General features: G+C 39.9%; 1 protein-coding gene across 2 annotated transcripts in view; it reads right to left on the bottom strand.

Moving 5' to 3' along the window:
• Positions 1-17,971, bottom strand: part of PDE7B (phosphodiesterase 7B) — a 293,064-nt gene that overhangs the window by 187,111 nt on the left and 87,982 nt on the right. For both annotated transcript variants that reach the window (XM_014850588.3, XM_044754279.2), the window contains exon 2: positions 17,617-17,677. In XM_014850588.3, the coding sequence (XP_014706074.1) occupies positions 17,617-17,677 (61 nt within the window). The remainder of the gene's footprint in view (positions 1-17,616; positions 17,678-17,971) is intronic.

Raw genomic sequence — 17,971 nt, 5'->3', positions numbered from 1 at the left:
CTCCCATTGTCACCTTTAATTAATGTAGTATATAATTTACTTATTTATATTGTTTACTGTCCATTCCCCTACCATCACATCCCACCAGAATCTAAGCTCCACTGGGCACGAATTTTGTCTGTTTTATTCAGTGTTGTTTTTGTGGTGCCTAGAAGAGCGTACAGACTTGGTAGTACTTGATACCTACTTTTGTTGGACAAATCAGCATTATCAGATCGTGCAGCTATAGAACATTATGTGAGATGAGCTTTGGATTAACTCGGCTCATGTTATAAGCAAAGTGACATACAAGTCAATATTTTCCTTCCCTTATCATTAATTTATACTGTACGTTAGAAATCTTAGTATTCAGCACTGCTCTTTGTAATGGCCATGGTTATGGATGCAATTTAAAAGCTATATATTTTAGGGAAGCCACTGAATTTCCTTCCAGTGGAAGGTTCACTTTAAAAAAGGACCCAGAAAAAAGCTTTTTATTTGAAAATCGGGTGGATTGCTAAAGGGGTCATAACACATTTTAATTTTCCTGTGAGGAAACAATAAACTAGATGATGGGGCCTGAACAAAGGCTGTCCTGTCGCTTGGTTCTCAGAAGAGTTCTACTCCTGGTCCTGCCCCTGAACAGCCCAGCGCCTGCCCAGAATCCCTGGCCACACCCGCACACGGCTGTCCGCTTCTCCCTCACTTCTTTTTATCTCCCTTTCATGTGTTTTAAGTTACCAGAAGGTTCTTTCTTTCTTTTTAATAAATAGACTCTATTTTTTAGAGAAGCTTTAGGTTCATAGCAAAATTGAGCTGAAGGTACAGAGATTTCCCATATAGCCCCTGCCCCCATATGTGTGCAGCCTCCCCATTATCACATCCCCCACTGGAGTGGCACCTTTGTTACAACTGATGAACCTTCACAGACACAGCAACATCCCCCCAAATTCCCAGTTTCCATTAGGGTTCACTCTGGGTGTTGCACATTCTGCAGGTTTAGACAAACGTATAACGACGTGTGTGCATCATCACAGTATTGTACAGTGTAGTCCCACAGCCCTAAGGGCCTTTCTTTGTTACGTTTATTTTTCTCCTATAAAAGTAATGCATGCTGATGGTAGAAAAGCTGTAAAATGCCAAAAGAATATGATGAATCAAATAAAGCTAAAATTTTTCCTACCACTAAAAATTACACGCACATACACACACACACAAATATATACGACCATACGCATTTGGAGAAACACAGTGTAGATGTAGTTCTTTCTAGAGTTTCACATCAGCAGGATTGCCCTGTATGTGAGACAGACTTTAGTCATGCAAAGCCATTGAACATTTCTCCTTGTTTCTTCCCTGAATACTGAAAGCAAAATAACAGGCTGTGCAAAATAATTGCACACACACCTCTATCCTCTTAGACAAAAAGCTTGTGCTTTTTGTGTCCCAGGTGAGAAGAAAAGAACAGAATAAGATCTTGAACGTGGAAATGTGCAATTGTCTTTCATTTGCTAGCCCCACGAAAGCACCAATTCTCCTGGCGTAATTGAAACGCCTCTTGGCAATACCTTGAGGGGGTCTCTGAGGCAGACGCAGGCTGCCTGTGCGTGCCCACGTGTGTGCATGAGTACGTGCATGCATGAGTGTCTCTCCGTGTGTTACAGGTTACAACTTTGAGAGCCTAAGGAAGTTCCACAGTGTTTTGTTCCATGTTGTTTCATGGCATTTGTGCAATGAGCCCTCACACATCCCTGGTGCAACAGACTCTTAGCTTGTTTGTTCTGGAAGGCTTCCATTTGCCACGGAACCACAGACCTCAGTTACATGACTTTCATATTGTTGTGCAACTTCTGTGCTATTTCACGGGCTGTGTGTCAATGGGTGGTACTTTTTTTTTGCGAAGAAGATTGTCCCTGAGCTAACATTCGTGCCAATCTTCCTCTGTTTTGTATGTGGGACACCTGCCAACCTGCCACAGCATGGCTTGATGAGTGGTGTGTAGGTCTGTGCCTGGGATCTGAACCGGTGAACCTGGGCCGCCCAAGTGGAGTGCATGAACTTAACCACTACACCACCGGGCTGGCCCCAGGGTGGTGCTTTTATCTGTGACACAGGCCACAGGCTTGCTGGGATGACATGCGCCCTGCAAAGGGAATGGCTGATCTTAGAGAATCCATTTGCTTGGGGGAAGGTGACTTTGTGAGGTAGAATTCAATAAAAGCCACAACTCATCTCCAAGATGTAGCAACCAGAATAGTGCTTACCCCAAGGCAAGTTCATATCACAAACCCCTCTCCATTCATGTCTATCTCACCACTGGAACAAGTCATCAAAGCTTTGACACTTGTCAGGTGCAGGTTTTAGCAAAGCAAACAATCAATGAGAAACAATCTTTGTACCCTTAGAAATCAGAAAAACAATCTAAAATTTCTCTTACTATAAAACTAACAATTACTCTTTGTTGAATACATGGAAAATACAGAGAGACAAAAGAAGGAAACAAAAATCATTCATGATCCCACTACCCAGGGAGCCAAAACACCTTGAATATCGAGAAGTTATAATCCTCTCATTTGACTCCATTCTGATATCGGCTAAAGGTGACCTTCCCAGCTCCATCTGGACGTCCCCAACACTGAAAGAGACTGATGAAAGGGCAAAGTGAAAATAGTTTGCTGCTTCACTCCTAGTGCAAGTGCAGAGAAACCCAGGAAAACAACAGGTGAGGGTAGTGTGGACTCACTATGCTGTGTGGCTTTATACTAAAGGACTACACTATTGATTTTTCACAATTAGATGCTTTAACTATATTTTTCATATTATAACTTTGGATCCATAAAAAAATAGTTCATTGTATATTTTGTAGTAAAAGAAAAAAATGGAAATTATCTCCACACAGAAGAGTTTTTATTTATGAACCCAGGTTTTGTTTATGGTTCCACTGTGAGTGGGAAGCACTTTCTAGGATCATTTGTGGGACATTTATTTGCAAGTGATCAACAAAGAATAACTATTAGTCTGGTTTATGCAACAAACTGTAATTCTTTAATGTTCATTGATAATCAACAAATAAAATACACCTGTTTTCTTACTACCGTCATCAACCTGGGGACTTGTTTCCATAGACGATAATCGTGATCTTCATTAGAGGCTAATGTTGTCTTACTGAGTCGGTTGATGAATTATGAATTCTAACTTTTACCCAAAGAGAATTATCGAATGTTAAATTATTTATGGGATTTTCATGCACAGTTGGTGGGAGGGTAAATTAGTACAGCCACTTTAGAAAACTATTCGGGGCAGAATCAGTTAAAGCTGAACATATATGTACCCTGTGACAGAGCAGTTGTAGTTCTAGGTAAATACTTAAAAGAAAATACGTAATTCTGTGCACAAAAAGACATATAAGAACGTTTATAGGGGCCAGCCCCGTGGCCGAGTGGTTTAGTTTACCCATTCCGCTTCGGTGGCCCAGGGTTTGGCCAGTTGGAATCCTGGGCGCGGACAAGGCGCCGCTCGTCAGGCCACGCTGAGGCGGTGTCCCACATGCCACAACTAGAAGAATCCACAAGTAAAAATACACAACTGTGGACTGGGGGGCTTTGGGGAGAAAAAGGAAAAATAAAATCTTAAAAAAAAAAAGAATGTTTATAGCAGTATTGTTTGTAACAATCCCAAACTAGAGATTATTTGTAATAGTTCAAAACTAAGTGTTCATTACCCCTAGAGTTAGTACATAAATAAATTGCCCCCCGACACACATGCACACACACTGGAATATGCTATAGCAGTGGTTAGCAATCTTGTTCTGTAATGAGTTAGGCTTTGGGGATCATATGGTCTGTACTGCAGCTGCTCAGCTCTGCCAACGTAGTGTGAAAACAGTCATAGACAATATCTAACTGAGTGGGCTTGGCTATGTTCTAATAAGTCTTTATTTACAAAAACAGGTGACAGGCCAGATTTAGCCATGGGTTGTAATTTGCTGATCTTTGCTCTACAGCAAAAGAAATTAAAAAAGAATGAACTATAGCTATGTGCAACAGCATGGATGAATCTCATAGACAATGTTGAGTTAAAGAAGGTAGACAGCAAAAAGAATATGCTCTTTGATTCCATTTACATGAATTTCAAAATTAAGAGGTGGTGTTAGAAGTCAGTGAGTCACTGGAATCTTCGGAGGGTAATATCTCAGAGGAGGTATAAGGGAAACTGTCTACACTCATCTGAGTGGTTTTGTATGGATATGTTAACTTTGTAAGAATTCATTGCATTATACACTTAAAAATTGGATATTTATCAGAATTTAAGCTCTATTTCAATAAAAAGTAAGAAAATTTCTATTTAAACAAACGAATGGCTCAATAGACTTAGCAGAATTAGCAGTGCCAATAAATATGCAAGCTACAATTTCAGTGGTTGAGGGATATCAGGCTATTGATAAATATAAGCTTGGGAGCAGTTACGTATATTAGTGTGTATTTACTAATGTTAAATACACTAATTGAAAGTCATTCTTTTAAAGACGTTAACATTTGATACCAATCTTCTAATAAGCTTTCCCTATAGGAAAGTAAAGAAAATAGACATGCTCTGTTACATTGTTTATTGTTTTTTTAATCAGATACTTCTCTATTTTCAACAGGGGAAAATATTTTTATTTATTGTAATGTCCTAAAAGTTTACACAGTTCTGTGTGTGCACATGTCTGAACTCTGACCCTGAACTTGTGGGGTCCAGGCAGGTGGTTTAGGCTCTGAGAAGTTACTTGACTCTCAAAGCTGCTTTCAACCTTAAAGTCGCATGAAAGCAACGTTTGAAAGAACTAAGCCCCTTCAAATATTGAGAGATTAGCTTAAGACTCTTTGATGACCAGTTCCATATGTCCACTAAGTTATCCAAAACATGATCACAGTCATTCACATACTGTTACCCAGAGTCCTCTCGACATTTCACTAGTGAACCACCTTGTAAACATGATCCATTTAAATGTTTTTTTTTTTTTTTTTTTGGTAAGGAATGTTCCCCCTGAGTTAACATCCACTGCCAATCTCCCTTTTTTGGTAGGAGAGTTGCCATCACAGCATGGCCACTGTCAGACGAGTGGTATATGCTTGCACACAGGAATTGAACCCGGGCCACCGAAGCAGAGTGTGCTCAACTTAACCACTAGGCCACCAGTGCTGGCCCTCACTTTTAATCTTTTGAAAAATCTCCATACTGCTTTCCACAGTGGCTGCACCAGTTTGCACTCCCACTAGCAGTATAGGAGGGCTCCCTTTTCTCCACGTCCTCTCTAATATTTGATATTCCTTGTCTTGTTAATTATAGCTATTCTGACAAGCATAGAGTGAAATCTCATTGTAGTTTTGATTTGCATTTCCCTAATAAATTAGTGAAGTTGAGCATCTTTTCATGTGCCTGTTGGCCATCTGTACACCATATGATCCAGCTATCCCACTGCTGGGTATTTATCCAAAGAACTTAAAATCAACAATTCAAAGAGATTTATGCATCCCTATGTTCACTGCAGCATTACTCACAATAGCTAAGATGTGAAAGCAACCCATGTGCCAATCAATGGATGAATGGATAAAGAATGTGTGGTATATATATAGAATGGAATACTACTCAGCCATAAAACAGACAAAATCATGCCATTTGTGACAACATGGATGGACCTTGAGGGTATTATGCTAAGTGAAATAAGCCAGACACAGATGGACAAACACCATATGATTTCGCTCATACATGGAAGATAAACAAATACGTGGATAAGGAGAACAGATTAGAGGGTACCAGAGAGGAATGGGGCAGAGGGAGGGCAAGGGGGTAAAGGGGCACAAAGGTACGGTGACGGATGAAAACTAGACTATTGGTGGTGAACATGATGCAGTCTGTTAAGAAACCGATATATAACAATGTACACCTGAAATTACACAATGTTATAAGCCAATAAGACCTCAATAAAATAATTAAGCAAACAAAAAAACAAACATGATCCATGAAAGAAGACTTTCTCTGATACAAAAGGTGAAATAGCAGACAGAATAAGATAACTTTTGCACAGACTGCCTAGTGGAATTAATTACTAACAAACCCATTCTATAAAAATGTAGTAATTCAGGAATGAGATACACTTTTCCTGAGAAATGCAGACAATGTATTTTTCAATTCAATATGTACTTCCAAAATGTTCAATTAATTTTTCCAAATATTTGATTTTCTAAAAGAGGATGAAATATTAAAACGCATGCTTGATGTTATAATATACATTTTAGAAAGCAGCTTGGCATGGTGTCTCTTTCTTGGACTTACTGTACGTGCTGCAACAATTCTCAGATTTTTAGTAAATGGTTATTACTGAACAGTGAAGACACTGTGTTCACCAACCCTATGCAATTCTACTTCCTATTAACACTTCTGGGATTATTCTCTTATATTTAGGAACATGAGGACCCGTTTGAAATGAAAATGAAACCTTCAATTTTCTACTGTGCCACATAGAACAAGAGCCCTCAGAATCCAGAATTTAGATAAAGATAAAATCTTATAATGTTGGTTATCTCAATAAACTACAAATTGTACAATTTTTAAAATATTGACTGCAAATCAAATGTACCAAACTCATATGTGGTTGACTACCTTAAAGTAGGCAAAAGCAAATTCTTTGCATTTGTCTATTGTTATGTATAACCTACTTTTAGATTTGCCTTAAAGATCAGTAATTTTGATAGTGTCCAGGGTAGCTTCACATAAGTTGAAAATATGCATTAATCAGTCAGATGTGAAAGTTTTAGGCTTATGGAAACTAAGCTTTCTTTACCACCAGTTAGCTGTTTCTTTGGAAATGATCTCTTGGCAAGTTAATAAAGTAGCTTTTGGCGTTTAGACATGACAAAGAAATGCTATAGGTCAAAGAGAACAATTGATAGAATAGGAACAAATATTTATTTTTTCAATATTTTAAAATTATTTTTTCTGTATCTTTTATAATATACATAACTTTGTCTCATTCTTTGACAATTTCTACAGTTTTTGAATGTTTATAATCTATACATATTGAAAAACATTATATACTTATGGCTGGCCAGGCAGGTGGCTTGAGATTGACAGGTTGGGACTTCTGAAGCCATCATGAATAGCTAGCCTACACGAACAATTTGTCTGTTAAAAAGAAATAAATTTACAATGAAATACAATTATAATCTGTGTTCCTTCCAATAAAACGCCCAACATTGTTTTTGGGCAAAAAAGAAATGACATTGTCTCTGGAATTTTTTTGTAATGTTTGATGTACACGATGATTCCTGGGTGGACTCATCCTGAGAGCAAAGAGTCTTTGAACAAAATTCGTAAGAGGGGAAAAGGAGGCAGAGGAGCTGTGGCTGAGGAGGAAGAGGCAGGTCTGATGGGACAGGCCAGGCGTGGGCCCAACTCAGGAGATGCTGGTGCTCCCAGAGCTCAAATGACTTAGCACCTTTGGTCTCCCTGACTGTTGGGAGGTGGAAGTGGAGGCATCCCCTTTAGGCCAAGAGAGGTCAGAAAAGAGCCTGCTTGAGGCACCATGAGGTCAGAGGAGAAGGTTAGGGGACAACACATAACCATACACTTTTCTTATACATTCATTAGGAATTATGTTTTGTGCTTCTTTCGAGTTTTAGGCCAATGCTGGGTGCTAGGGATACACAGACAAATAAGATGGAGAAGTACTCCCTTGGACTATGCAGGCTAGATGGGGAAATGGAGAAATAATTCAATATTCACAGTGTGAGAGGGGCTTGCGAATTAGGGTCAAAGAAGGCAGCCCCCTGCAGGTTTCCTCGGCTGGGCCCTGGAGGAGGAGGCAGCTAAAGAGAAAATGTGAGGGGAGGATGTTTGTGGACAGGGAGCACCCACTTCTCTGAGATGTGTGTTTGGAACACAGTTTGTGTTTTATGTATTTTTTCTTACTAACGAATAGACACTGACATTTTAGCTCATAGATTCTAACCACAGAACTGCTTCCCACTACGTCGTTTAGCTCTCTCGAGTCACTTCTTTCTTGCTTCCTACATTAATTTCACAGCCTTATCTACCTCTTTGTGATTGCCTCCACTACTCCTCTCCTTCGTCTTGAGAATAGCACGCTCTCTTCTTAAAAGGAAGGGAAGCAACCAGACGGAAATCCTGTCAATTTCCTCCCATCTCCACCCTGGCAGATGTGTTCTCCATCCTTCTTCCTCCTTGTCCACTGGCACCACCTTCTCTCAGTCGCCAGGGGAGGGGCTGAAGGCTCACAATTACCCCCGTTCTCTTCAGAAATATTCCACCACTTCCTCCACTTGCTCCTTCCTCTCTGCGCCAAAACATCACATCTTTCCTGTCTGAAGAACTCCTTCCAGGCACCATCATACTATGCACGGATTTCCTGATAGAGCAGCGCCTTCCTGGTTCTCTGCTGTTCGGCCCCCATGCCATCCTCCTGCCTTGGGCAGTCCTCTGGTGATTCTCTCGCTGACAGTGCCTTCAGGTTGCTAAGACCAGTGAATGCCTTCTAGGCTTGATTTCATTTGCCCTCAATGGTATTTTGCCTTTCCATTGCCACCTTCCTTCTGAAACTCTCTCCTGCTGGCTAAGATGATGCTGTCCTCTCTTGTTCTCCTTTGGTCTCTTTGCCCACTCATTCTCAATCTCCTACTTTTAGGCTTCTTTAGACTCCTCTGGAACCTGCCCGACCCTTCAGTATGATGCTTCCAAGCGTTCTAAGGTGCACCTCCATCTCCCTCCTCCCTTTTGCCTGGGCGATGTCATCACTGACATGTTGTCACCGTCACCTACTTGCAGGTCACTCTTCTGAGCTCCAGACTTCCTACTGTATCTGAGAGTCTCTTGGTAATCTCAAATTTATTGTGTTCAAAATTTAACTTCTCATTTTCCCCACTTGAAAGTCTTATTTTCTTATCCTCCCCATGGGAGGAGAGGGGAGGACAGGGGACAGCATCTTTCTCTATTCTCTGTTTAACTGCGTTTCCTGCACTCAATCCGTCATAAAGTTCTATCACCCTCTCTCAAAGTCTCCTGCATCTTGCGCCTGTGTCCTCCCTGGCCTTGTCTCGGTTTGGACGGGACTCATCAGGTCTCTCCTGGTAATTGCAGGGGTGTCCTAAACTGGTTTCTCTTTCTCCGGTTTTGTTCTCCTCCAGTGCGTTCTCTACCTTGACCAGGAAATCCACCTAAACTGTGCGTCTCGCCTTGTAGCCCCTCTGCTTAGACATCCTGCAATGGTTCTTTGCCCCGTTATAAGGCCCTTTAGAAGCTGCCCCACCTTCCTCTCCACGCTCATTATCTTACCATCTCATTCCTCTTGTTCTTTCTCCAGGCAAAATGCCTTATAGTTTCTCTAATCGGTCACACTGAGCTTCCTGCACCTGCTGCTCCTCCTGCCTCGAAATGCCAATGCCCTTCCCAGTGGGCCGCCCCTCCAGCCTCCCAGGGCTGTCTGCTGCTTCTCTTTGGCCCTCTGCTCCTTACCTGCACTTGCACAGGCCTTTTCTTATCCCACACCACCCTGCGCCTCCCCATGGACCCTGGCCTGTCCTTATTATGGTTGACATGCTATATTGTCATTGTCTGTACACTTGTCCGTGTCCCACTAGATTGGGAGCTTCTTGAAGGCAGAAACCAGAACTTCGATGTCTTTGCATCCCTACCCTGGCACACAATATGTACAGATAAGTGTTTGTTGACTGAACAAATTTTCTGAAGTGTAGCTTTGTGTGAAGCATGACAGATCTGATTTTCTCTGCCTTCAGACAGAAAATGAAGCTACTGCAAGACTAATGCTTCTATCACTTTTGGTTTGACAGCTTCAGTCCTGACGGTTGGCCTGTGCTTGCGTTGTTATCCTGCAGCTGGCTCTTATCTGAGCCCTGGTTCCCAGCTGCATTCAAACGTGTAATGTTTTGTTTTTGTGGAAATGTTGCAACATTCCACAGACAGCAACCGTGAAACCAGGAAACCTATTTTCCTCCTGCAAGACAATACTGACTTCGAAATAAAACATTTTAAAAGGCAGTAGGATAATGTAGAAAGTCTTTTAGATCATAAAGCTCAGGCTGAAGTAATTTTCTGTGTATTCCTATAAACATAGAGAAGACAAAATAATGGGGCTCCCCCTTTTTCTCAACACAATGTTCCATCTGCAGGAGAATAAACTCTGTGGAAGTAGGGACTGTACTTTGCTCATTATTATATCAACTTTCAGAGTACCCCTAACAGAGGGTTGGGCATATGGAGAGCTCGAGAAATATTTGTTAATCACCTGATTGTTAGGATAGATTCTAATTGCCTATTTGTAGAGAACTAGGTATTTCTCATCCTGTAACCTAGAGTAATATGCTTGGGAAGCTGCCAGTTAGTTCCTGCAGGAGCTGACCCATCCCTTGGCTGACTTAGCAGATGGTTTTACATGCTATACAAACCAGTCTTTGAAACATCTGGGCCACGTCCTGCAGATGACTATGCTGTTCTCACAGATACATCAGCATCTGTCCATTCAGCAAATATTGAGTTCTTGTTAGGGTCTAGGTAGCTAGACACTGCTCCAGATGCTGAGCGCTCAGCAGTGAATAAAACTAAACCCTTGCTGTCATGATATTTACATTCCGTGTCTATGGGTGTGTGGTGGGGTGAGGCTGGAACACAGCGATGAATAAACAAATAAATATAAAATATATCATTTGGTGACAAGTCCAGTGAAAAGTAAAGCAAGGTAGGGCCCTGGGTGAGTGATGGGGACGATGCCACCACTGCCCTTTCCTGGGAATACCCAGGTTTCAATTTACTCTCTTTTGAGAGTTAGAAGATACCATCCACGAACATGCATATAGGAAGAGTGAATCGATGTATCCATGTGATATGAATGGAGTGCTTTGTAAGTGTAAATTAAGATTACTAAAGCATTTTCATCTTGATAAATCAAAGTTGAGCAACTTGAAAACTTTTGTCTTTAAACATAAGCCTTCGCTTTTAAAGTCAAGTGCACATGAAATAGTCCTTACAATAATCTTTCTTTAATAACCCACGAGATCGTATGCTTATTTCCAGATTGCAAACATGCACTTGAAAATATGTATTCACTTGAACCAAATGGAGATAATTGAATATTTGAATTATACCAAAGCTGTCAGTTTGCAGATAAAAATACTACTGATATAAAATGAAATCCAAAGACTTAGAACAAATTAGTTATTATCATTAATAAAAGTAATACTTATATTTCTCATTTATAAACATTTATGGAATGTTTTAATATTTACGATGCTATGTGATCCTCAAGAAACCTAATAAGGTAGATAATAATGTTACTATTATTCCTTATTATTCCATTTTAGGGAGGGGTAAACTGAGGTTTACAACCCTTAAGTGACTTGCCTGTGGCCACAGTGTTTGGAGCTGGTACCAGTCTTTAAAAGCTCTGCTTTTCCTACCACACGGCAGTGAACCACTGGGATACCAGATAATATTTTGCCTTAAAGCAGACTGTGTGTTAATTTTTAAGAAAAAGTTTATAGACCTTGAAATTGTTCACATACAAAAATCACAGGCCAATGCCAGTGATGAGCAAAATATTAATATAAAAAAACCCAATTTTATTAGATAACAAAGTTCCAGAGAGTAAAAAATTATCAATTTCCTCTAGAATAAAAGATGACAATACTGTTTTATTTCTTAAATAAAATATTTAATATTAAGGGGCAAAGATAAAATTAACATGCATTTAAAAAAAATCCAACCTAGGCTTCAGGTCATGAGGTTGAATGTACATTGAGTTAAAATTGTTTAATTTCGCAAGTATTGGGGAACGGCTGGACTTAATACACTCCAGTAGGAACTAGTTTATAGAGCATTCTAGAATACTGTGGAAGTACAGAAATACTCTCTAACTAAATGAAAGAGACCAGAACTCTCTTTCATCTGATACTTCCGTTCTTTTTAGAGCCCATGATAACAGTCCAACTGCCTACAATAAGGCCTCAATTTCCTCTCCAGTTCATCCTTTCATCACCCTTGGGCCCAGAGCTCTCACTGCCACCTGCCACGCTCCAGCACTCTCGTGTCTGGTTTCGAATGGCGTCCTGTATCCACCCAGCATGCTCCGCTGTCTCGGCCTGTGCCTATCTGAAGCCACGCGTCTTCAGATCCCAGCCGGATGTACTTGCTCCATCTTTTCAAGTCCCAACACAGTTTATCTTTATTTCTTTTGTATCGTTTCTCTCTCAAGCTGGCGTTCCAGATTTTGGGGTTCAGAGCTCGAATCTGTTCCTGGATGTAAACTCTCTGAGGGCACTGGTCTTTGCATCCTGGGGTCTAGCACAGTACCTTGCAGATAGTGGGTGCTCAGTGCATATCTGTTGAGTAAATACTGGATGAACGCCTTTGAGGCACTGCAGAATTTTGAGGAATGTATTTAATGTTTTAAAAAATGGCCCTTACATTTATATAATGTTTTGGCTTTTCAGTTGCTTTTCTAAACACTATTAATATCATCAATAAAAATTTATTATTTATTAGTCTGTTTATTGTTGTTTATCATCAATTTGTTATTTTCAATTATTTATTATTATTATTGATGCATAAGCTATATTTAGGGTATCATAGCCAGCAACGTCTTCTCACAGAACATCTCATTCCATCACCGTAACAACCCTGGACTAGGAAGGATGGATGTTTTTGTTTCTATTTTGCAGAAAAACTATAAATTGAAGCTTAAAAGACACAGTTAACTTTTCAGAGGTAGGAGTAGAAAGCAAGTTTCTCTATGCTCATGTTGAATGTTAATAAAATATTGATCTTACGGTATTCTATCGCTTTGGAAACTGGCAATCCCTTTAAACGATTTATAATAAACTTCAGCCAGAAATCTGACAATATGAACACCCCCTTCGAAGTCATGGCAGGTAAGAAAGTTCATACGTTACATTCAAATGGTATGACCTCAATCAGCACTAAAGGTCACATGGGAAACAAAAGCAGGGCCACTGGAAATTTCAATTGGAACAAAATAAACCTTGATAAAGAGGATGGAGAAATTGAGACAACAAAATATCATAAATTAAGGCTTATTGTTTAAAAGAACCTCACTTTAAGAATAAGAGGAAAGATGGAGTTGTAAGAGGTGTCAAGTTTGGTTGGGAATGTTTTTTGAAAGTTTCTTTTCCCAGGATTTATCATTTCAGTGAGTAAGGTCAGCGCATGAACTAAGAAGTGAATCAACGTTGATCATTTTATGTAGTTTCTTTAAATACTCTTGGCTCTTTGTACTCTACAGTTTCGTTATAATTGGAAAGTAAAACCCTTTGAGTAGCTCGCCATACTTTACACATCAATTGTGCAAGGACTGGTGATTCCTCTTCAGCTTCCGTTATCTTTTGGTGTCAGTTCGTCACACCTAATTTACATAAAGTCTTGCTGTACAGTTGCATGCCCCTTGATAGACAGACAGTCCTCGACTTATGATGGTTCAGCTTGTGATTGTTCAACTTTACACTGGTGCGAAAGCCATACGCTTTCACTAGAAAGTATACTTTGAATTTCGATCTTTTCCCAGACTAGTGTTATGGTGTACGATGTTCTCTCGTGGCCCTGGGCAGCAGCAGGGAGCCCCAGCTCCCAGTCAGCCAGACGATCAAGACGGTAAACAACTGACACACCGACAGCATTCTGTACCCATCCAAGCATTCTGTTTTCACTTTCAGTACAGGGTCTGATCAATTACATGAGCTAGTCAACATTTTATTATAAAATAGGCTTGTGTCAGATGACTTTGCCCAATTGTAGGCTCATGCAAGTGTCTGAGAACATTGAAGATTGGCCAGGCTAAGCTGGGATGTTTGGGAGTTTAGGTGTATTAAATGCATTTTCAATTTATAGTACTTTCAACTTACGACAGGTTTTTCGGGACATAAGCCCATTGTGAGTCGAGGGGCACCTGCAGCTATGTAAACTTATGGGGTCAGTTTGAGCTTGAGAGAAATCTTATGGCCAAATTTTAAAATGGAGGGAGATGAAGAGCTGGGAATTTTGAACATTTATCCTAACGGTGAAGGAAAGAAGAAAGCAACATTTATTACAATTTGGTGCTTAACCTGGCTGTCCACATTTGTCCTCTCTGAGGGAATTTTAAGGAATAAATAGTTAACACTCAATGCAGCCAGCTCTGCACTTCAGCCTTATTTACCCTCATATCCAATATGAACTATTTCCCTGAACCCAGAAATGATTCCCCGTAAGACGCATACATGACAGTAATCTGCTCCCACTTAAAACTGCGTTGGATTCGGTGCCTCAGAGTAACTCAAGGTGAATTTTACACTTCTGTCTCATTTAATGTAATGCGCCAGAAGCATGGCTGTGGTGAGGAAGGCTTATTCACGGAAGTCGTGAGGTAGACAAAAAGTGCAAAAATTGTATTTTTCACAATGATCTGGGGGCACACTCGCGGGAGAGGAGAAAACTGCAGACGACGTCCCTAGCTAGTGACCTTCTTCCTGATTCCTTCTCGATTATGCTGAAACCAGAGCACAGCTGGGGTCCAGGCAGGCACCCCAGACCTGGGAGTGACACCCAGACCACGATGCAAGAGCTTGACAGTTTAAACCTATGGATGTCTCTGGTTGGCCTCCATTTGAGATCTTAATATTGGGGTGGCAGAAAAATCGGGGGGGAGTTTCGGAAATGCAGACTTTGTATATTGGGTTTTCTTGTTTAGAAATTTTGATTTATTGAACGTTATAAAATTACCTCCAAAAATACAAGCTACATTTATGATTGGCAACATTGAGAAAACTTATTAGTCCCTTATACGGGGGCCTCCTTATCCTTTACTGCTGGAGATAAAAGTTCCCTCAAGAAATGCCCAAGAAGACATAAGCTCCCATCACAGGTTTTTCTCAAAGGAAGAAACTACCTAATGAATACCTCAGACTACGGTGAGGCGGGCTTTGCTGTTGTCGTTGTGTTAATATAGATGCCCTTTCTTGATGAAATACAAGATGTGGTCTCAGTTTTAGTGAGTTCCATGTTCGTAACTTGATTTTCTCTTGTTTTAAGGGAATAAGCCATTCACCTTTGCTTCGTGTCATCTTGTACAATATTGCTGTGAAATGGCAGCCTTAGCGTTGGGGCGGATACATGCTAAGGGCAGGTCGCTCTGTGTGTACTGATATCCATAATTATTTTACTTTGGTATTCCCTTTCATCCAAGATTTCAAAAGACTTTGTAAACATTTCAATTAAGTTTTGTAGCAATTGTCTTAAAAGGATAAATAGGAAAAAGTCTAAGCCTTCTTAGATGTAAGCTCCTTGAAGGCACAGACAATTTTCACTATATAAGGAACTCAGATTTACTAGACAGAGTATTTTCCTTGACATTTAATAAACATTTAACCCGTATTTTAAAGGTAAAATGTACAATTGCTCTTCACATTGCATCTTTACTTTTTCTATTTCCTCAAACTAATACAAATGTCTTCTCATGGTTCCCTTGTATTATTTATTTCTATATTACTAAGAAAATAGAAATCTTATAAACTAATGAAATCTGCAAGCCTAGTAATATACTGCCATTGCCAAGGTGTCTATATTTTGAAAGAGAAGCCATGTCTTGATTTACTTAGAATAAGTGATCTAATTGTGTAAGGTGTTCAGAATGGACTTCACCTGTCACATATGTAAGTGCTCAATTAATTGTAATTATATGACAGTAGTAGTAATATAAAAACTGATTTATATAGACATATTTCTAATTTTATAATTTGGCGCAATCTGGCAGATTCATTGGGGGCACAACATTTGGCGGCCAGGAATGTCTTCTGGTGGCTATACAAACCATACCATGTGATCTAGAAGAGATGGAAAGATGATTGATCTTGCTTTAAGTGACGTCAAGTCCACAGGCAGTAGATAGACTATTGCTGTCCTTGTCCTAGCTACAAGTAATCAAGCAATGCACATGAGAGCCAGGACAAGGGAAAATTCAGTCAAACTGGATGACGTGCTCATGTGCTTAAAGTCAGCGTGAGTTAAGAATTGACTCAAGTTACCAGATCAGGTTGAAGCTATAATCAAATAATACTTTAGCTGTGGTAAGTTACCCACAGTATCTGAATATTTGCCTCAATTTTCTTATCTGTATAATGAGGATAATAATAAGCACCAACTTCATCTTGTTATTGTGAATTAGACGAATTAATTGACTAATAGCTCTGACATGGTGGGGAGGGTTTTCCTCAAGAGCAAGGTTGGGACATAGGGCTGAATAAAGGAATTTTTTTCTGCTTCCTTCCCTATCCATCTTCGTATCTACCTTGTACTCTGAACTGTTAGCATTTTTGAGGCATTTTCACGGTTAAGGGAAAGGAATACTGAATATTTGAAATAGATGTACAGATGCTATGCTATGTTCATTGTTCATGTGCTTCCAAGTAAAATACTCATTTTCCAATGGATACGTTACTACACAGCTGCCATCTTAAAATAAAAATATGTAATCACTGTAACAGAGAGGTTTAAAACCCTAGTACAAGAAAATAAGAAAGATCAGAAGGCTAGGAAAACATGGTCTGTTTTTGTCTGGGTATTTTTTTGTTTTTTGCTTTGTTTTTAAGTTACGAGCAGCCTTTGATTATTTGTTATCCTATTGTCCTGAATTATAAATTACCAACGCCTTCCCCTGCCTCTGTGTATCTTGCTGTCTGCTTCTGAGTCATCTCACAAATCACCCAGGCTGCCAACATATGGGGTAGCCGGAGAAAATGGGAAGAGGCTAAAACGAGTCATTTTGTTCTTTGCTGATGAGTACGGTTCCAGGTTGAAATGGACAGAGTGAAAGGCAAATTTAAGGATTATTTTTATTTATCCAAGCTACTGTTTTGTTCTATCGTTATATTTAACTGAAAGTTCATTGGCTATCATAGTTTAGTGGCTTAAAGAAGAGCTAAACACCAGACTGAAAATTCTGCAGTTTAGAAACTTTCGTTTCAAGATTTGGACCATTTCTCACTTTGAGGTTAAGCGCATCACATATTCTCTGTACTAGTTTTCCAACCTATAACATGAGAAAAGTAACATCAACTTCATTTCTTGACACAATACTATATATTAAAGAGTTTGCGACATTACACTGTTGCAATTTTATGACAAATGCAGTGTGGGTAGTCGCTGTGCTGCCTTCAGATGAGTTCAAATGTCTATTTCTCCCAGGCCTTGTAAGCAAGGGCTTGGTGCTGTGATGTAAATTCTTAATAGTTTACTTACCCAGCTTATCATCTCTAGTTGAGGAGTCACAATGCGATTCTTACTCTTATCACAGTTGCCTGAATACAAAGCACCCAATTCTATGCTATGCAGATGATCCCAGAAAAATTTTGAAAGACTCAGAATCACGGGTCCTGACTTATTGACAGTTATCTAAAATCAAAACCTGCTTTTATCATCAAGTGTTCCACATATAAATGCATTATAGCTGCTTATAAATCTATAAAAGAGCCTGTAAGCCTCTGCAATACGGAACAAGAGACAGCAAGGCAACAGAACCACAGTAAGTCCACATGACATCAAAACACTTAATATATCTAAAATGAGGAGCTTGCTTACCTAGCATGCAAACACATTTGACATTCTGTTCAGGGTTTTCAAACAAGATTTCGCCACACCTCTGAAAGAAAAAGAAAGCCGTAGTTATTTTAAGATTTCATATCAGGATTCCCAAGGCAACATATGCACATCTAGGCAACCTCACATCACGATGTCATTTTTCTACTCTCAAGTTTTCCTTGGCTCCTGAGTCTGGGGACAGGGAGCAGAGACTTGCCTGGCAGTAATGTACTTGAGAAGCAAGTTGGGCTAGATTGCCCTGCATGCCTCGTAGACCTGCCCAGAGCTGATTCTGGGCGCTCCCGTGACAAGTCACGGCCAGAGATGCAGCCAGCCTCTAATGGGTTCTATTTCA

This window comes from Equus asinus, chromosome 24, assembly GCF_041296235.1.
Source record: "Equus asinus isolate D_3611 breed Donkey chromosome 24, EquAss-T2T_v2, whole genome shotgun sequence".
NCBI classification, from domain to species: Eukaryota; Metazoa; Chordata; class Mammalia; order Perissodactyla; family Equidae; genus Equus; species Equus asinus.
This window is presented reverse-complemented; position numbering and strand designations above follow the sequence as displayed.